General features: G+C 48.3%; 1 protein-coding gene across 2 annotated transcripts in view; it reads right to left on the bottom strand.

The window, feature by feature from the left end:
• Positions 1–1,187: 1,187 nt before the first annotated feature.
• Positions 1,188–19,352, bottom strand: part of CDS2 (CDP-diacylglycerol synthase 2) — a 61,635-nt gene continuing 43,470 nt past the window's right edge. The window contains exons 5-13 of one of the 2 annotated variants that reach the window (XM_026503060.4): positions 17,972–18,111; positions 16,413–16,471; positions 15,498–15,580; positions 13,494–13,581; positions 12,899–12,967; positions 11,828–11,980; positions 10,217–10,336; positions 9,137–9,240; positions 1,188–8,876 (exon numbers count right to left, since the gene is read on the bottom strand). In XM_026503060.4, coding sequence (XP_026358845.1) covers positions 8,744–8,876; positions 9,137–9,240; positions 10,217–10,336; positions 11,828–11,980; positions 12,899–12,967; positions 13,494–13,581; positions 15,498–15,580; positions 16,413–16,471; positions 17,972–18,111 — 949 coding nt within the window. In that variant the 3' untranslated portion in view covers positions 1,188–8,743. The remainder of the gene's footprint in view (positions 8,877–9,136; positions 9,241–10,216; positions 10,337–11,827; positions 11,981–12,898; positions 12,968–13,493; positions 13,582–15,497; positions 15,581–16,412; positions 16,472–17,971; positions 18,112–19,352) is intronic. The other variant, XM_026503061.4, reaches the window with a different exon arrangement.

Raw genomic sequence — 19,352 nt, 5'->3', positions numbered from 1 at the left:
GGGGCTGGCCCTCTGGATCCCAGGACTGCAGACTTAGGGTGTCCTCTACCCTCCTGCTAGACCCACAGTCTTGCTGGGAAGGCAGAGTCTTGGGGTGGGACAGTAAGGTGAGCAGGAGTTAGGCAGGTGGGGTAAGCCGGGGGAGAGGGGAAGAGAAATCTGACAGAGGAAACGGCACCAAGGCAAGGAGGTGAGAGTGCCTGGGACAAAGCAGGGACATGCACGGAGCACGGCTGTGAGAGAACAGGGCCCGGGTGTGGGGTCAGAGGGTACGGACTGGGGAACTCACGAACAAGCCTCGACTTGGCCCTCAGGCCTCAGGAAGACCCCCAGCAGAGAAAGCTTGCCCCAGCTGGAGTGGAAGGGTTGGGTTGGCGGGGCTAGCCAGGCTGCGGAGAGCTGGCAGGCAGGCAGGATGAAGGCAGAACGGGCAGGCTGTGTTTACTGATGAGATTGCTCCTAGCTACTGGCCGCGGAACAGAACTCTGGAACAGAACACTGGACTGGGGCATGTGTGGGTTAAGGGCCCGGGTCTGGGTTTGGTCATGCAAAGTCCACAGGAAGAGACCTCACAGCCCACGCAGGTTAGGGATGTGGACTTGGGAATCGTGTGGGTGAGTGTGGTCATCGGAGCCCTGGGAGTGGGTCAGAACACAGGACAGAGTTCAGTGGGGGGCGGGGGGAGCCTCGGGCAGAGTGTCACGGTCTGAGGGACGGACGCGTGAAAGAAGATACTCAGAGAAGGTACTCAAAAAGGTACTTCATCGGGGCGCCTGGGTGGTACAGCGGTTAAGCGTCTGCCTTCGGCTCAGGGCATGATCCCTGCGTTCTGGGATCGAGCCCCACATCAGGCTCCTCCGCTATGAGACTGCTTCTTCCTCTCCCACTCCCCCTGCTTGTGTTCCCTCTCTCACGGCTGTCTCTCTCTCTGTCGAATAAATAAAAATAAAATCTTAAAAAAAAAAAAAAGGTACTTCCTCAGAGGAGGAAGAGTTAGGGAAGCAGGAGGAAAGCCAAGAGAGCAGGTCATGAAGGCCAAGGGCACAGTGTCTCTAGAAGCAGGCAGTGGTTGGCAGCATTCTGGGAAAGGACGCTGGTTCCACACAACCCCCCCATCTCTAGCCAAGTCCGAATGCACCCATGGCCTTCAAAAGGCACCCCTCCCCCAGCAGAAACCACAAACAATACAGAATTTAGCAGATGTTTATTTGTGTAACAGGAACATTCAGGTATATAAATAAGGTAAATATTTCCCAATGTACAATATATGATGTTCTGGAACTACACGGAGAAAGGATCTACATGTACTGTTCAACACAGATCAGACAGCGCACAGAGAAGGGTCAGCTGTGGCTAATACAGGTGGCCTCCGTGAACCCCCACATCAGCTAAAGGGCACAGCAGCAGCGCATGGACACACAGTTGTCTGGGGAGGCCCTAGGGACTGTCCGGTGGGCTCCACACACACCCAAGAGCTGCTCCAAGGTCACCCATGTCTGAGGGCCGGAAACCAAAGGTCAGTACCCGGCTTATCCGTGGGAGATTTCCGAATGGCACCACACAAGGGGAGGGGCGGAGAAACTGACCTTGGGGGGCAGGGCACATCCAGGCTAATCTCTGGGTGGCAGACAGAGGCAGTGATGGGCTCCAGGTGACTTCCTGGCACTCCCCAATGGGGCGGGGAGGCCACGTCTGTGTGGGGGAGCTTTTCCGTTTAACAGATCCTCAGAGCACAGACTTGAGCAGGTCCACAGCTGCGATCAACTCACCCAACCACACAGAGCTCCCAGGGCTCCCACAGAGGGGCCTCTTACCTCGCCCACTTTGGTTTTCCCCTCCTCTTTTGGAAAGTATTAAACATCAATAAAAATTAAAATGTGGTATCAGCATCAGCCCCAGAAGATAGGCCATAATCCATGAGTTTTGAATCTTTCTGGATAGGCTTCTGAGCCCTGTTTCTGGTCCCCGCACCCACAGAACACAGGGCTGGCCTCTGTCCGTCTGTCCTCAGCTGCGGGACTCCTGGCCTCTCCTTTGCCCCCACGACTCCCCGGCGGTTCTCTGGCTGGAAACAACACATCTCTCCGTCCCGTCCTGACTCATTCTCTCGGCTCCAAGTCCTTTGGTTTCATTGGCCCTGATGTCTGCTCAGCTCTTTCTCTTTCTAGCCAGTTCCCAGACACCCAGCCAGTGGGGCATAAGGTAGCAACACAATGCTCTGTGTATGAAAACGAAGCAGCACGCTAAGGACACTCTTAGAAGGACATGTATAAACATTCCACCCACTAGAAAATATTCTTAACTCCCTTCCTGTTCTGGTGTTTCTAGGCACCCAGGCAGCAAGCCCAGGCCATGAACGGAATGGAGGGGAGAACCAGACATGTTCCAGGAGCCGAGGACAAAAACAGCGATAGGGATGATATCACAGACACAATTCCACTTGGAACAGAATCGCCAGGTGGCTGAGCCCACCTAAACCCCTTGAGGGCTACATGTAGGTAAAGGCTGCAAGGAGCCAGGCCCTGCCCAATGCCTGGGAGACCAACACAGGGCATCGGCAGCCCGATGACCGGAGGGCCCTTGTCCCCAGTTGAGAGCCCACCTCACTAAAGACCGAAAGCAGGCTGGGTCCATCAGACACAAGAGTAAGGGAAGAAGTGCCAGGCCTGGCAAACGTGGGTCCAGAAGGGCGAGGGCAAGCCTAGGATCAGCCTGTCACAGCAGCTGCTCACTGAACACTTCCATGACCTCCTCCTGATTTCTGTCATAGTCAGTACTTCGTTATTTAAGTGAAGGGGAGAAACCATTCTTTAAATACAATGGGACTGTGAGTCTGGTCTTCATTCCCCAACAACACCCGGGAAACTGTCCATGATCAATCGGGAGTTCTGTTATTATTATTCTCTTGGCTTGAGAATTTCGTGGATTCTCTATCAACAAGATTCCTCCAAAGCAAAGAGCCCTCCACCTCACACCCATGCCCTCCCCAAATCTCCATCTCCATTTGGAAAACTAAGTGAAAGATTTTTCACACAATCCAGTGCCTGTTCTCCCTTCATTCATCATACACCCATTTGATCCTTTAAACTCACCTCGATTCTAGCTAACCCAGACTCCAACAGAACACCCCGCACCATCTATCCTCAAGAGGTCACCTGCTTCTAGTCCATTAATACTTTTAAGAAAGCACGAAACACAAGGCCCCTGACTGTGTTGTGAGGGTGTGAGCAGAGCCTGCAGGCTTTCTGTCAGTACTACAATCTGCCACACAGGCTTCTGTTTCCCCCACGGAAAGGCCCACCTACACAGGGAACGGCTGCAGGCCCCTGAGCTGTGTGCAAAGGGCACAGTCCTCAGGCAGAGGAAAATGGGGCCCAGAGTGAGTCACAAGCCCTCCCTTCCCATGGAGTGGAGGCACCCTCAGGCAAGAGGCAAGGGCCTCCTTCTCCAAGGAAAGCCCAGACCAGGAGCAACAGGAACGAGGCAAGACCTCAAGGAAACCATTCCAACTAAGAGTGAAGAATTTCTGACCATCTTCCTGTCCATTTAGAAGGCCAGCCCGACAAAAGGAAGGAGTATGACGCACCCCGATGCTGTAGGTGGGTGTTAAGGTTGGATCGCTTCTCTCAAAATCTTCTGGACTGTGAACACCCAGGCTGCGTGCAGGGCAGGTGACAGTGTGGTGCCTAAGAACCCAGTCTCTGGCATCACACCAACTTGGGTTCAAATTACTCGCGGAGTCTGACAAAAATAACTACCGTTTATGGAGCGCTTACTATGCGCCAGGCACTGTGCTAAACGTTTACAGGCGCTATCCCACAGAACCCTCACAACAAGCCTGCGAGGGAGCTACTCTCAGACCCACCAGGCTGGCGTTACATCTAGCAACCGGCCCAAACCTACGGCTCTTTGAGCCCGAAGTCTTTCTTCTTAACCACTGAGATCAGCCTGACATGGTGCCTCAGTTTCCTTATCTATAAAATGGGGATAATAATGCCAGTCAAAGGTTGTTTTCTGGATTAGAAGGGATAATGTATGTAAACCCTTAGCACTGTCCCTGGCACATAGTAAGCACTATGACTATTATTGCAGTTATTATTCATAAACACACTACTGGTATCTTATTGGCTCAGGAATAGAAAGGAACCTCAGCAGATAGGCATTTGGTGGAGAGGGGGAAGAGATGGGACAGGGTCTTCAAACGGCCAATAGATTTGAAACCCACTGGCCATAAGATCCTAGATGCCACAGAGTCTGCCCCCTAGGCTCATAAATCACCCGCATGTTCTCCAAACCTCAAAGTACACCTCCCAGACCGCCCTCCCAGCTGCGATCTCTCCGCCCTTGAAAACAGTGCACATACAAACAGGTGAAAGTCTCAGTCAGGAGACACTACCCAGCTGAGAGCCCAGGTAAGTAAAGTCACTGCTGGTCGGCCTGAAAGGGGGAGGGTGGCAGGGCAGAGCCAGGAGGCACGGAAAGACAGGGCCACTGTCCGGTGGTACGAGCAGTCAGCAGCTGGAACTCCATTCCTCACTGAGAAGAGGGCCGCCTTCTGCAAGGATGTAGGTGAGCAGAGTCCAGGGCCAAGAGGAGGTGGGCCTAGAAGAGACCTTTCACTCATCGTCACTCAGTCCAAACAGCAGCACCCTCTGCGGATCAGGCCATCAGGTCCTCACCCAACAAGGGAAACCAAGTCAGGCAGTGGGAGTGGCAAATGTCTTCAAAAACTGGAAACTGGGCAACCGTGTGGAGACTGATCAAGGGAAAGAGTTCGTTTTGACCAAGACAAGGACAGAATAATGAGACTGCCCAAGAATTAGCCCCTCTCTGTAGGAAGCTGATGGTTTGTTCCAGCTGCTCCTTCAGAGCCCCTGCTGCAGACAAGCACAGTGAGTCTGCCCACGGTTTACCGTCTTGTGATGTCTAGACAGCCACCTGGACATCCTCCTCGTAGCCCTTCCCCCCTCCCTAAGAACAGGAACAGGAACCCTGGGTCCAAGTGAAACCACCCCCTCCCCAGTCCACCTGCTACTCATCACAACGGGAAAGGAAGGTAGCACGAGTTACTCTGAAAGACCGCGACAGTGCCGAAGATATTGTGGACATAGGAAGAGGTTCCAGCAATGATGGATCACAACCGGCAGAGTAATGACAGCTACTTGCTTAGAAATTGACCTAGGGCAGGCGCCTTACAGAGCAAGGCCATTGCTGAGTTTTCTGAGCAGTGACGCACCTTGCCCCGAGTCATTCACATCCTCCCCTGCCCACCTCCGTCAACGTCAGGGGTGCCTCCGAGCCTGCTTGGGACGTATGGACACTCTGAAGACCTGAACTCAAAGACCCGCTCGGATTAGCCTCCAGCCAACTCAGCAACTAGCTTAGACTCCCATCAGGGTTTGTTTAATCTCCTTTAAAATAGAGTATGCAGGAAGATTCCAAAAATATAAGTCAAGTCACAGGAGAAAAAGCCCAGTGGGAAAAAAAATAAATACCATGAAAATGGCTCCAAAGTCCACCTGTGTAAGCTGAAATGTTACATTTCACCCCTTCTAAAAGTGAAAGAGATGCTAACTTCGGACATACATTATAGAATTGGAAATACAGAATACAGAAAACACTAAGAGTAAATATATTTTAAATATACTACTACTTAGCTACTAATATGATCAGAATATAAAACAGGCAAAAAATAATAAACACAAACAAGACCCACGCTGCCTTAGGGCGCTTCACTCTCTGAAGCAAAACATACATGTGCACTTTCTCAATGCTGAGGGCCGTCAGGTAGTGGCAAGCGCTCGAAAGGGGAAGAGACTCAGGTGTCCCGTGAGCAGTCACCAGTAGGGCTCACCAGGGAGGGTGCTGAGGCCCAGCCACCCCCCAGACGCTCCCTGGCTTCCGTGAGGCCCTGCTCATCAGCTCCCTCTGTAAGCTCCAACCTGCTGCACAGGTCGGGCCTCCTTGGCCTGACAACCGGCTGCCGCAGAATTCCCGGCACACGTAACGCCACTTCCACAAAAGCCAGCGGGGCTGGGGATGATCCCTGTCCTGGTGAGCAGAGCGCGAGCTGGAGTGAGGCTTGCCTCTGCCGCGTGGCCCTGAGGAAGCGCGCTCGCTGCCCCGGCCCTGGGCGTCCTCACCGGTGAGGGGCCCGGGACTCCTGCCTGAGGGCCTCCGAAGGCCGCAGTGAGAAAGTAGCAGCTTCAGAGCAGAAACCAAAAGTCTCTAAATCAGGACTGCACGATATTTATGATGCAAAAACAAGTGGGAAAAACAGAGAACCACGTGTGGAAGGGAGAAACGGAAGTCACAACAAAGGAGAGCATACAGTTTCAGTCACGTTTTATTTCTCACACACAAAAAAATGGATCTGAAGCAAGCCATGCCACTCGTGAAGATCTGCACAGGGGTATGCTAAAATAGTCTCTTGCATCTTGTCTGTACGGTGAAATATCTCAATACATGGGAGAAAGAAAAACACTGTATGTAGACAGAGACACGCAGTGGCTTTGCTTTCCCGGCTACCAGGCTACGAAATCCTCCTCCTTGACCAGAAAGCATGTGGGAAAAATAGAAGATCAAACCCAAGCTGACCCTCTGGGCTTCTTGCTAAGAGCTCTCGTGAGCATCCAGCTTCAGTCTCCCAGGAGCCCAGAAGCCCCAGCGACCGCTTCCTTCCACAAAGGATTGTGCCAGGCACGCTGATGCCCAAAGGCTGCCCTATTCAAGGGCTGCTGGGTCCCAGCCACCAAGGCCCTGCCATATGGCCACAATAAGGTGACAGAGACAACCCCTTCTGTGTCTGGTCTCAGGAACCAAGTCCGTTCTCCAATGTGAAAACTAGATTTGCTGCTAATGACCTCCGCTGTTTAAGACTTGTTGGTGAGGTACTGACTCATCTCGAGGACAAGCATTTAGAAACGGCCTGAAAGCTTTTGCTGTTCGGGTGCCCAGGACACGACTCGATACCCACAGGTAGCCTCTGGTGACGTGAACATGCTCAGTCAGAATCACGGAATACTGGAATTAGAAGAGTTCTCAGAAAACGAGGACCCAGAGAGGGATGTGTCCTGACCAGGGTCACACAACCAGAATGGAAATCCCACGCAAAAACACATTTTGTTTTTAAGGGGCCCTCAGCCCTGAGCCAGAAAAGCCACGTGCTGGAACGGAAGTAGAAGCTCCGAGGGGGAAAGCTGCTTCCGTGCCGACCACGTGGGGAGAGCCACGCAGTCACCGTGAGCTGCGACATCGAGCGCCGAGCTGCCTGTGAGCTTTCAGGGAAGCAGGATGGCTGATTTAAACAGAAACAGAATGAACCAATAGCAGACCAAGGTGCTGAAGCAAGTCACCACACCCCCATTTGGCAAGGAGAACCACCATGGCACAGAATAACCGAACGCATCTGGGCACCAAGCTCTCTCTCTTACCCTCCCTGGCTTGTTGTCCTGACAAAGAACTTGTCTCTCCGAATTCAACCTCACTCCTATCATCAAGCAAGGGGAAAAAAAAAATCACAGTTTAAAAGAAAAAAAGGTCCCTCAATAAAATACAAACTACGTTAAAACGGGTCACATTATATATACATATTAAAAAAATGTGCATGTACTCTTCAGAATAGTCACACCTCTAATCGGGTTAGGTTTCCAGAGCTGTAAGCAGGATTTTGTGGTTTCAGTGAAGAAGTCATGGTACAATTGAAATCACTATAAGAAGTAAGTGATTTTTAAAACACACACACAGATACACACTTGCCTTACAAGTAGTATATACACAACACAGCAGCTACAAGGGTGGTCGGTCAGGCAAACGGTGCGTGAACAGGAAGCCCCCTGCTCCCTGCCCAACAGGAGAGCCCCCAGGAAGGATTCAGCAGCAACAAGTCTACAGCACAAACGTGAACGGTATCGTCCCTGAAAAGACACAGTTAGCTGGACTGCCCGAGAGGAGCCACTTGGGCCGACAACCTGTGGGAAAGGGCTCGTGACAGAACATTCTACTGCATACACTTGAAATATTACAGTGTATTGTTTCCGACTATTATAAATAATTACTCGTGCTTCCTGAAAAAAAATATCGAAGACTTCTTTCAGTCTGTGATGAAGTAAGGTGAACCCATATTACAAAGCAGAGCTCACGCTCCACAGGACTCTGCGGGTAGAATGCTTATCTAATCAATCAGCCTTTGTCGCTCCAGCCTACAAAGGCAACTGTCCCATCGCTCCAGGGCAGGGATTCCCGAGAAGCCCAGGTGAAAGCTCTCCAGTAGCAAAGACATCCAAGCTGTGCACCTCTTCCCCACTGGGGGGCAGCCACAAAGATAGGCCAGGGCGGCCCCTGAACTGGTCAGCCACGGACGAACATCCACTCTCTGATTGAGCCCACCAACAGAAGCTCTGGCTTGGGAGCAAGCAGCACCAAGCAGACGCACCCCGCTGGGCAACACTGTCTTCCAAGTTAAAACTTTTGTTTAAAAAACCCAAATGGTCTGACCCTCATGACTTCTTTCCAACTCAAAGCTGTAGTTTACCCACGACCCAAATCATAAGCACGAAGACTGTATATACAGAGTGCTTTGAAAACCCACAAATAAAAAACACTCTACCGACAAAAAAAAAAAAAAAAAAAAAAAAAAAAAGTGAGTTGAAGCCGTGTCATTGACTGAGTCACACCAGTGGGGCTTTGCCTTGGAGCCCGGCCCCTCGCTCCGCTTGCTCCTGCTGTCCCGGCCCCGGGGCCCCTACTCATCCTCCGTGGCGGCGGTCAGCATCCCCTTGTCTGCCAGGTGAGATCTGAGTGTGTTGAAGATGTGCAGCTGTTGATCTGGACGCAAGGTCAGGAACTGCTGAATCAGCTTGCTTGGGTTGGGGCCCCTGGAAGAGAATGTGAGCAAGCAGCGCTGAGAGGGGGTCCAGCAGCTTCTAGGGCCTGATTATCCAAACGGCTGCTGTTCCCTCTGGAGTTCCTACTCGTGGAGGGCAGGGTGACCCTCAGAGAATCCAGACAGAGTAGCAACTGCAAACCGCATTCACGTTTGGGATGCTTTTCACTCCCAGTGATTTGTAGCTAACCTTCTAGAATTTGACCACATTCAAAATTTCACCAACTTGGTTTAGATGGAAAGGCACTATACCTGATAAAACTGGCAATGTACACGTTGACAAAGGTGGCCATCAGGTACTGGCAGTCAAAGCGATCCATGATGCCTCCGTGGCCAGGAATGGTGTTGGCAAAGTCCTGTTAGAGGCAGGGGCAGGACTGGTGAGCCTGGGCTAGGGCGACCCCAAACCCTGTCCTACAGTCCCACCTCAGTGCCCAGCTACTGTCCTGAGAAGCTAAGGGCAGCAGAAAGTAAGAAGTATTGGTTCAAATGCTGAGGGTATAATAGGACACAATCTTATGATAAAATGTTTCTTTTGAAGAAAGGTGCAAGATACACGAACAAATAAACTGCAAATCCAATTACAGTTGACCCTTGAACAACAGGGGTTTGAACTACACGGGTCCACCTCTACGCGAATTTTTTTCAGTAAATACAGTACACTGATGTAAATGTATTTTCTCTTCGTTCTAATTTTCTTAATCACATTTTTTTCCCTCTAGCTTACTGTATTTTAAGAATACAGCCTATAATACATATAACATACAAAGTATGTGTTAATCAACTGTTAACAGTGATTCTTCCGATCAACAGTTATATGTGAATTTTCTACTACATGGGAGGACGGGGGCAGTGGGGAGGGATCAGTGCCTCTAATCCCCGCATTGTTCAAGGGTCAACGATACGGAATTTTCTCTGAAACAATGTTGTTATTGTTGTTGTTTTTTAGAGACAAAGAGAGCGCGCCTGAGAGTGGGATGGGGGGCCGGTGGCTCCGAGGAGGAGCAGAGAGAGAGGGAATCAAGCAGGCTTCATGCCCAGTGCCAAGACTGACTCGGGGCTTGATCTCAGGACCCTGTGATCATGACCCAAGCTGAAATCAAGAGTTGGATGCCGAACCAACTGAGCCACCCAGGTGCCCCGGAAACAAACTTTAAGTTAACCAGCTTAAATCCCCCCATGGGTGAAGAAGAGCACACATTATTAATAGTCAGGGTTTATAGCTTGATATTTAAAGCTTGGTATTTTGAAGGAGGTGGTGGTTGACGGGGCGGGACAGGAGGAGACCAGGCTGGAAGACAATGAGAGGAACAGAAAAGAGGGTTTTCCTACTTTGATTTTAAAGGCTCGTTTGAATCCACTTGCAAAGAACCCTCCAAAGGGGCCGATGAGTGAGGCAAACGTGGAGAGGGCGATGCTGTGAATCTGGAAGGGGTACATCCAGACTGTTGTCTGAGAAGAATAAATGCAATCAGTCAAGATGCCTGGTAACATAAATAACTCTTTATGCAATGAACTCTATTTTCCCTCCAAAAACAAAATTAGTAAGAAAACTGGATTGTTTGTAAATCTCTAACGCTCAGCTTAATAGAGCACATTCAGTATCATGCATTCAGTCTGTTGCAATATGACGTTTTAGTTGAAGTATGTGAAGAAAATCCAGCCTTACACAAATTAAGTGGCTGAAAAAAGGATGAGTTTTTTAGCACTCTCTTTTTCAGATAATTATGGGTATTTTTCTCTGATACTACATCAGAACTTAACAAGCGGTAGCTTCTTAAAAATTTGGTGCAGTGTGCAACTTGAGATCCTACAAATGAACTTTTTGTACTCTTAACATTAAAATCTGTTGGTCTATCTTGCACTTTGAATGGATCTTTGACCCACACCTGACAGTTGTAACACCATGCACTGGCCATTTAGAAAATGACAGTTCACGAAGTTATATAAATCTTACAAGTACAGACACAGTTTACTATACACAATGTCAAAACATCATATGTTAAAATCACTATAAAAACATCACACACAAATATCACCACAGCTCTCATCCGCAAAGCTTTGAAGTATTAGGAAGCTGTCAAGCTCCGACGGCAGGTAGACGCTTTCCAAAATACTAATTTTCACTTGGAAGCCAAATTCTATCACCTGTAACAATCACTGTCAGGTGTCTTCCTTGAAGTGACAGGTTCACTTCGTTCATTTTCAAGAAAAATGTTTGTCAAATACACAAGGCTGAAAAACTACAGTTTGTCAGTTCTTTTCAAGTAAAAGGTATGTCCCTATAAAAAAGCAGCTAGTTCAGCTCATAACTCAAACAGGTGCACACCACTTTCCTTTAGGTAAGCACTGGACTTCCATATTTAGCAGAAACATTCTAGGCATACTTTCCATTTGGGCATACGAGTATAGACAGATACGTATTCGAGGGTCAGGATTTAACAAAATGAATCATGCTACGGTTTCACCGAAGACACTCTTACGAGGAGCTGGCTGGTTCTTGCTGCAAGCGCGTGGCATGAAGAATCCCACGACTCAGTCCCAGTTTGCGGCCACTGCGCACACGCGTGCTACAGCATCAGCGAGCCCACCCACCACTGCTTTTGCATCATTCACAGCAAATGTCGACAAAGTAAAAAAAGGCAAATAATGTCATTGTATTATTATGAAAGTAACTGTGACCTCACAGGCCCCCTGAAAGGACGTCAGGGTTCCCCAAGGAACCCCAGAGCACAGTTTGAGAACCACCGATCTAAACGACGTGAAGTGAGATGAAAGGTCTCCTTCTGCTCTCACCCTTGCCTGACTTGAACAAGTGTCCTCTATCCTGGGGCCTGCGCATTGTGGAGGGAGGAAGCTAGGGTTTTCTGAAGGAGTGGCGGCGGTGGACTCTGTAGTCACTACCTAGCCAGGGATAGCTTGCCCAACGTGAGTGGCACATACCACGCCAATGACTGACTGGATCACCTCAGGAATGTTGTACTCCTGCAGACGAAAGAGGTCCGAGGGCTCACAGTCCACAGTGAAGCTGTTGGTGTCATTGTTGTACTCCACGGGGCAGACAAAGCATCTGTACCCGGACATCACATAGGACAGCTGAGGATGAAGAGCAGAGTCAGGCAGAAGAGACAAGGCCCAGCCATCCTGCCCGGGCGGCACACACAGGGTTTGGCTGTGTCCCTCCCAGTGCCTAGCACCCTGCTAACTGCAAGTTGTGCGCTAAATCAGACATGAGTATTTGCCTGAACTTGGAAAAGGATTTTAAAAGAGATTCATGGCCCACTGAGGCTTTACACATAGTTGCCCAAACGCCCAGGTCAAAATCCAGGAAAGACCTGAAGGAATTTGGTCAAAGAACTACAAGAAGATTCTCCCCATTTAGGGGAGCTATGGTGCCTTTTTCTCAGGACCTCTTAATTTAATTTGGACTAGAGGCAACTTGTCAGGGAGTGGTACAGTGAGAGATAGCAAGCCCAGAGAAAGACGGTGGAAGAGCAGTGAAGAAAGGGAATCAGTACTGGAGGATGGCTGGCACCACGGATAAAGGAGAGAGGCTGGCCTAATGGTCAGAAGCAAGGAATGCTCCAGAAAGGGCAGGAAGATCTTCCTCCTCCCGCAGGGCACATGTGGGAAAGAATCTCGGCCAGAGTGGCATAGCTCCCCTCACCTCCTACTCGCAGCTGCCAGTCACTCCACCTTGAAATACCAAATGCACGGTCAAGAACACTACTGCTGAGCGCTGCCATGCCTCGGCACGTGGGGCGTGCAGGTGCACAGGGGCCCTGCTCCTCAGCTGCCAAGACCCTGTTTGAAAACCGGCAGATCAAGGACAGCTGACTCCACCCGGGCCAGTTATGGAGCATGCCATGCGCATGCCCCTCAGGGGGCAAGGTTACCATTCAGTGAGACAGAGTCCTGGGCCTCGGGAAACAAGCTCTCTAGCCCTGGACGAGCTTTGAAGGGGGGTGTGAGGTCTCTGTCCACTCCCCCACCCAGCAGGGAACCACCACCTACCAGAAGACCGAACACCACAGTAGCAAAGAAGCCCCCAATGAAGCCTTCCCAGGTCTTCTTCGGGGACAGCTATGGATGGAGAGCAAATTCTTAACAAAGGGCATTTTGACATCTGGCTTTGGGAACAATGATTACTTGTTTAAAACCTTCCTACTATTAAAAAAAAAAAACAAAAAAAAACACCACCTCATTCTGTTAGCCTCCTCCCCTTCTAAAACAACCCCATACTTGGTCTGTTTGTTCCTGGCCTGATAACCCCTCAGTTTCCTTTCTGTTCCAATTAGTCATTCAAATAGTTTAATTATATTATAAAATAGTATACTAATTAAATGAAAACACTCAAATTCAGATCAAAGCCCCAAAAATGTGCCTATATCGTCTATAAAGATATTTTCTCTGTTAGCTCTTTTTTTCTCTATGAATAGTTGTCTTCCTTTGGCTTTTCTCTTAAAACTAAGTTATTGCCAGACTTTCTCTGGGATGACATGAAGACATTCACACAAGCTAGATTTCTTCTGTCCCAAGCTGATCTACTTGTAGAGAAAGTACCACCCTTCCCTCACAGTGCTATTTCATGTTAGGGTGACCCATTTACCTTAATGAGTGGGGTCCGACCAAAGAAGAAACCAAACATATAGGCCATAATGTCATTACAGATCACACAAGAGATGGGGACAATGAACCTAGGGAATAAGCCAAAGTAAAAATCAGCTCTCCTCAGATGTCTACAAAAGAATGCCATTCATCAATTCCATACCAAAATAACCCGTAAGTACTTGTTATTCACGAAGGAATAAGCTAGAAAGAAATAAAATACCAGACAAGCCATACCTAGTACCTGGCACACAGCAGACATTCAAATGTTTACTGAATTGCTCCTCAATAAACGAAGGTGGTGTTCTATGAAATGCCATTTTTTCTTTTTTTTTGTTATAAAGTAACATATGCACGTGGTAATACAAATTTGAACTGTAAGGAAGAGAAAGTTTTCCTTGTTTCCCCCTCCCTATCTCCATTCCCCCAAAATAACTACTTTTACTCATTCCTGACTTCATGTCTAGTTCATAATTTACCTCCTTTTTTGGTGAATGGTTTACGACTAGCTCTCGCGAGCACTCTCTCTCCCTAGGGTTAGGCTGAGCGCAGAACCACAACCCACACAGCTAGCTATCTTCTTGACCCCCCATGCCCTGCCTGCTGATCCCCACCATGAAAAAGGAGGCCATTTCCACACTTGTATCCTTCTGCTCTCCTCGCTCTCTACTCTCTGACCATTACCTTTTAAAAATGTCCTCTATTTAAAGTTCTGTATTTAACACACTATGCATAAATCTCTGACTTCCTGGCCCATCAACTAGAGGCACGATTTTCTGTTTGTTAAGGGGGCATCTGTATCCTCCCGTCGGCCAACATTATTTACTTGGTCAAGGCTTCTAGCATATATTCTCTGCTCTTCCTATTTTCTACACCTACAATTCCTGTAGGTTGAGCATGAAAACCAATAACCAGAGATTTTAATACGATTCACTGTAGAACCAAATGGCATGTTTGGTCCTAAAGATGAAGGACCTACCATGCGCCATTTCTTAGAATTACCTAACAAAAACTGAAAGAAAGGGAAAGATTGTGGGCCTCCCCAGACCGTTATTATCATTGTTTTAAACATAATAATGCCCAAGGCCAACATTTACATGAGCTAGTCTCTGTTCTAAGCACTTTATGTGTATTTACTAATTTATTCCTCAGGAGGTGGGTATTATTATACCCTCAGTCAGAAATCTGGACACAGAGGCACAGTCTGGGGTCTTAAACACAACACTTCAGCACCTCTTAATATAAACCAGGATATGCCTTCACCTTTCACCAAGATCATCCAGCTTCCTCAGTCGGCCTGCTGACTTCCTAAATGCTGACAGATTTCCTACTGAAACCACTGCATTTCTGGAATAAAATCTACTAAGTAATGAGTACATGATTCTTTCGACACATTGCCGGATTCTCTCTGCTAATAATTTATTTACAATGGTTTATCTGTAATCATTAAAGAAATCAGTTTAACATTCTTCTTTCTACTTCCCTAAGCTTGTTAGCTTTAGTATGAAGGAGGAGATCAAACTCTGCTATTATCACTGGTTGTTCTTTCCCAGGTGTGGATTCCTAGGCAATTTTCCAAGTTCTTCCACAGTTAGGGATCTTCTCAAGTTTCCTTCTTCATGATTGTTGGTAGTTCATGTTTTATCAGATCATGACATTTTCCTTTAGTTCTTCAAACCTGTTGCTATATAGTTGCACTGTCTTTATCCACGGACTTGTTAGTCTAGAACTTTGGTTCTCAAAGTAGAGGTCCTGACCAGCAGCAGCAGCATCGTCTGGGAATGTACTAGAAATTCAAATTCTCATTATGAATCTACTGAGGCAGAAACTCATGAGTGAGGCCCAGCGATCTGTGCTGCAACCGGCCCTGCGGGGGTTCTGACGTAGCTCAAGGTAAGAGCTTCCGGCTTAGAAGGGAAGCAGGAGTTCTCGGTCTACCTGACACGAGAAAACCCACCAAATAAAAGGGAAATCTCCCTCACTCGGGAAATCTCGCTTCACTCACCAGATCATTCCCTCGAACAGGTTGTGGATGACGAGATGTGACTGAGTTACAACAATCAGTAATGTTACATGGGTCCAGCCAAACTGCAAAAGAGATCAAGAATACATTCGACCTACCTATTACCTTGAAAGGAACTTCAAATAACAGCCAATAACAAATAGAAAATTGTTAAAACACAAAAACAAAACAGGTAGAAAAGACATCTGCTTCTGTATCTGTCTTATTGGAAGTAAAAAAGTACAGAACAGGCATTTGGGATTAACTTTGCCTCCAGCTGTAATTACCAGCAAAAGTAGGGCCCACAGGGCCCATTAGTGAGCAAGTACTTCTATGCTCTGAAGGCCTGGGTACATCTCATTTTCTCCATAAATGTTAATTGAGTGCTGGGGCGCCTGGGTGGCTCAGTCGGTTAAGCGCCTGCCTTTGGCTCAGGTCATGATTTCAAGGGTCCTGGGATTGAGCCCCACGTCGGGCTCCCTGTTCAGTGGGGAGTCTGCTTCTCCTTCTTCCTCTGTTCTCTCTCTCTCTCTCTCTCAAGTAAATAAATAAAATCGTTTTTAAAAATGTTGAGTGCTTGGGACACTCAGTGAGGGGTTGTTTTCAAGTTGAGGGACTGATGTAGCAGGTAGGATATCTGTGGGCGTCACCTGAAGCTTCACCGTGAGCCTTACTTGGAAGCCACCTGCAGGTCCCAGTGGAGAGGTCGCCTGGGTGTAAATTAAGTAACAGCGATTGGGTCGAGGTGGATGCAGAGCTGCCTACCTTAAATGCGGACACCCCTTCGTGCTCTAGCTTCTGTGCACACAAAACAGACTGCATGCCAGCGTTTTGCTTTGTCACAGGAAGCACAGAGGCCTGTTGAGTTTCTGCAGAACTAGCCAAGAATTGTGACGCACACACATACATCTCGCTTACCATATAGAACTGCAGTCGATAATGCTTCTTGACCAGACTCAGTACAAACATGCAGAATCCTAGTTTGAGGAGGACAAAGGGCAAAACGAATCACACTCTGCACTATTTTTGTGCTAATCGTTTCCTTTAGATGTGTTAAAATGGTCTTTTGGCCAATTTCCTTACAGCAGTTAAGCAGTGCACAATTCCAAAGCCCAGGGGAACAAACCTAGTTATTCCAGTAAGAGTCAGAAGCAAAAATGGACTCCTTCAAGACAATCAAAGGAAGGCACTCAATTTAGAACTCTGTTCACCAGACAGGAACAATTTGATCCTAGAGCAGGGTTCGACCAACAAAGGTCAGGCCAACCACCTGTTTTTACAAATAAAGTTTTATTGAAACACAGCCATGTCTGTTTGTTTACATGTTATCTGGGGTTCTTTCATGCTCAAGGGAAGAACAGAAGAGCTGCAACAAAGAGCCTATGGCCTCCAAAGCCGAAAAGATTATCTAGACCTTTAAGGAAAAGTTTGCTGACCCCTGTCCTAAATTACAGGTTTGGCTAAGGGGGGGAATCTACCTTGCATCTCTCACATTGACCCACATAATGGCAAAATAAAAATAAAAATAAAAACCTGCAGGCCCCCCCATCCACCATGAAGGAAAGAGACTTTTACCCACAGGAGTGGCTGGGCCCCTCAAACACAGCCCTGCCCAGAAGACAGCATGTGGCTATTCCAGACCCCTGGCCTCACTCTGTGGGGGGCTACTCTCAGGGTCCGAGGCACACACTCTGACTATGCTCCACAGCAACAGACCCCTTGGCAGTGGATTTTCTATTTTAATGGCCAGATGTCATTCACAGAGCCAAGTATTGCTATCAAGCTGATCAAAAATAGGTCAGACTGAAATCTAGGTCAGAACAAACTTCTCCTGTGCCTCAAACTGGCTTCGAGGGCAACTATGAAAAACACTAGCATTAACACTTAACACTCAGGTAGGACTGAGTTTGGACTGATATAGCCCCTTACTGTTTGTCAACTTTTAATGTATCTGATTAAATCCTCACAGTACCTCTGCTGTTTTAGCTCCAGATTACAAAAGAGACCCAAAGATTACGCACCCAGCTCCTCTGAAGTCACAGAGTCCTTTTAAACCCAGGTGGGTAAAATTTCCACCACACTGCACTGTCCCTCATACGGCCCCTCAGGTGACTTCCCTAAAGATAGCTGCTGGTTTTTATACCAAGTTCCTGGGTGGTTTGTATTTTGATCACACCACAGAATCTCTGCCAACAAGAGAGTCAGGACTGGACCGTGCTGTGCTGTCCTCCCACGGAGGCTGGGACACAAGGACAGGTGGCACAGACTGCAGTCCTCACGGCAAGACCCTTGCGCCCATCTCTTAGTCAAGAGCTGCTATGACCCACATTAAAGGCAGAGCCCTCAGCTCTGCTGCCCTGAACAGTCAGACTTACCATCATCAAAACTGTGCATTCACCAAGAAGTTCCCCAACTTCTACTCAGCAGACATACAAAACAAGACAAACACAAGAAGTGGTGAACTGCTGAATGCCTACCTATTAGATAGAGAGTGAAGGAAATGAACCGGTGGTATTTACTGAGAATCCGCAAAGGCTCCTCTCTCTGAACCAGAGTGAAGAAGTAATCCGTCACTGTCTCACCATAGAAGAAGTAATTTACACACAGTAGAAAGTACCTGTAAATAAAGACAGGTCACTGCCATGGGGGGCACATGCGGCCTCTCCTTAACAGTGAGGCGGTCAGGAAGCTCTGAGGATCAGAGCAGCGCCCACCTGACCCCATGCCCCCCCGCGGCGGCTTGCTAGGAACAAGCCAACCACGGTTCCCTGCTCACTGGGGGCCCTGTGGCTGAGAAGTTTATCTGGAAATCTGTGACAGCTTTCACTCACGCTCCGTTTATCACAAACTTGGGACTCAGTTTTTGCTCCTTTTGTAAAGTTACCACGCCTAATCTAAGAACATTCCAACTGTAAGATGACCTTCCAGAGCGTGGCTCATCCTTCCTCCCCATCCTATTTCCTCTCTTCCAGGAACCCCGCACACCTACTGAGTGGTTTTCTCTGGCTTTGTCACCAACTGCTTCGCTCCTGTCTCCCCCAGCCTGGGACATCCTCTTCGCTTACCCATTTTGTCACTCGTTGCTCAAATACCATTGTCTTCATAAAACCTTGCACAACCTAACATGGTATCTGCCTCTCCCCCGTGCTTATTCCTATAGCATGTAACACTGGGTCATTTCACTAAGCAATTAATCACGCTTAGTCTCAGAGTATCTCCCTCTCCGAAGTCTGCCTCTGACACATAAACCTTCCACCAGCATTAAGTCTTCATTTGTTGATAACCTGCCTCCTGCACTGGAGCTCTGGGAAGGGAGAAGCCAGGGCTCATGGACCTTTGCAGCCTTAGTGGTGCTTCGGAGTGTGGGAGCAAGCAAGCCTACTCCCGATACTCAACCAGGATCCTGAGGGAGGAAAGAGAATGAGAGCTTCTCTCTTCCATTTTCTTTCTTCTTCTTCTTTTTTTTTTTAATTGTGGAAGTTCAAGAACTCTCATATTGGATTTGTTTTCTGTTACATGAAAAACATTCCCTTTGGTCAGTGACCACAATCAAAGATCAGACATCCTGAGCGTGCTAACAAAATTTAAGATACTGCTTGCCAGCTACAGAACAGCCACAAGACAGACCTACACTTTAATCCTGCGAGCAAGCACAGGCCCATGTGTAGACCACGAGGCAGCTTGTATGGCTGGCTGGTGGGGAAGCATCTCCGGGAAGGCTGTGTCCAGCCTGAGTGTGAGCACGTCGGCTCCCTCGGCCATGACCAAGTTGCTGGGGCCTGAAACACCCCTCTCAGGCTGCTAAGTCATGGAACCATCCCTGAGTCCCAGCACAGAAGGTGAGAAGGGCCCACATTT

Source organism: Ursus arctos, unplaced genomic scaffold (assembly GCF_023065955.2).
Source record: "Ursus arctos isolate Adak ecotype North America unplaced genomic scaffold, UrsArc2.0 scaffold_16, whole genome shotgun sequence".
Lineage (NCBI taxonomy): Eukaryota > Metazoa > Chordata > Mammalia > Carnivora > Ursidae > Ursus > Ursus arctos.
The sequence above is the reverse complement of the archived record's forward strand: the minus strand, read 5'-3'. Positions and strand labels throughout refer to the sequence as shown.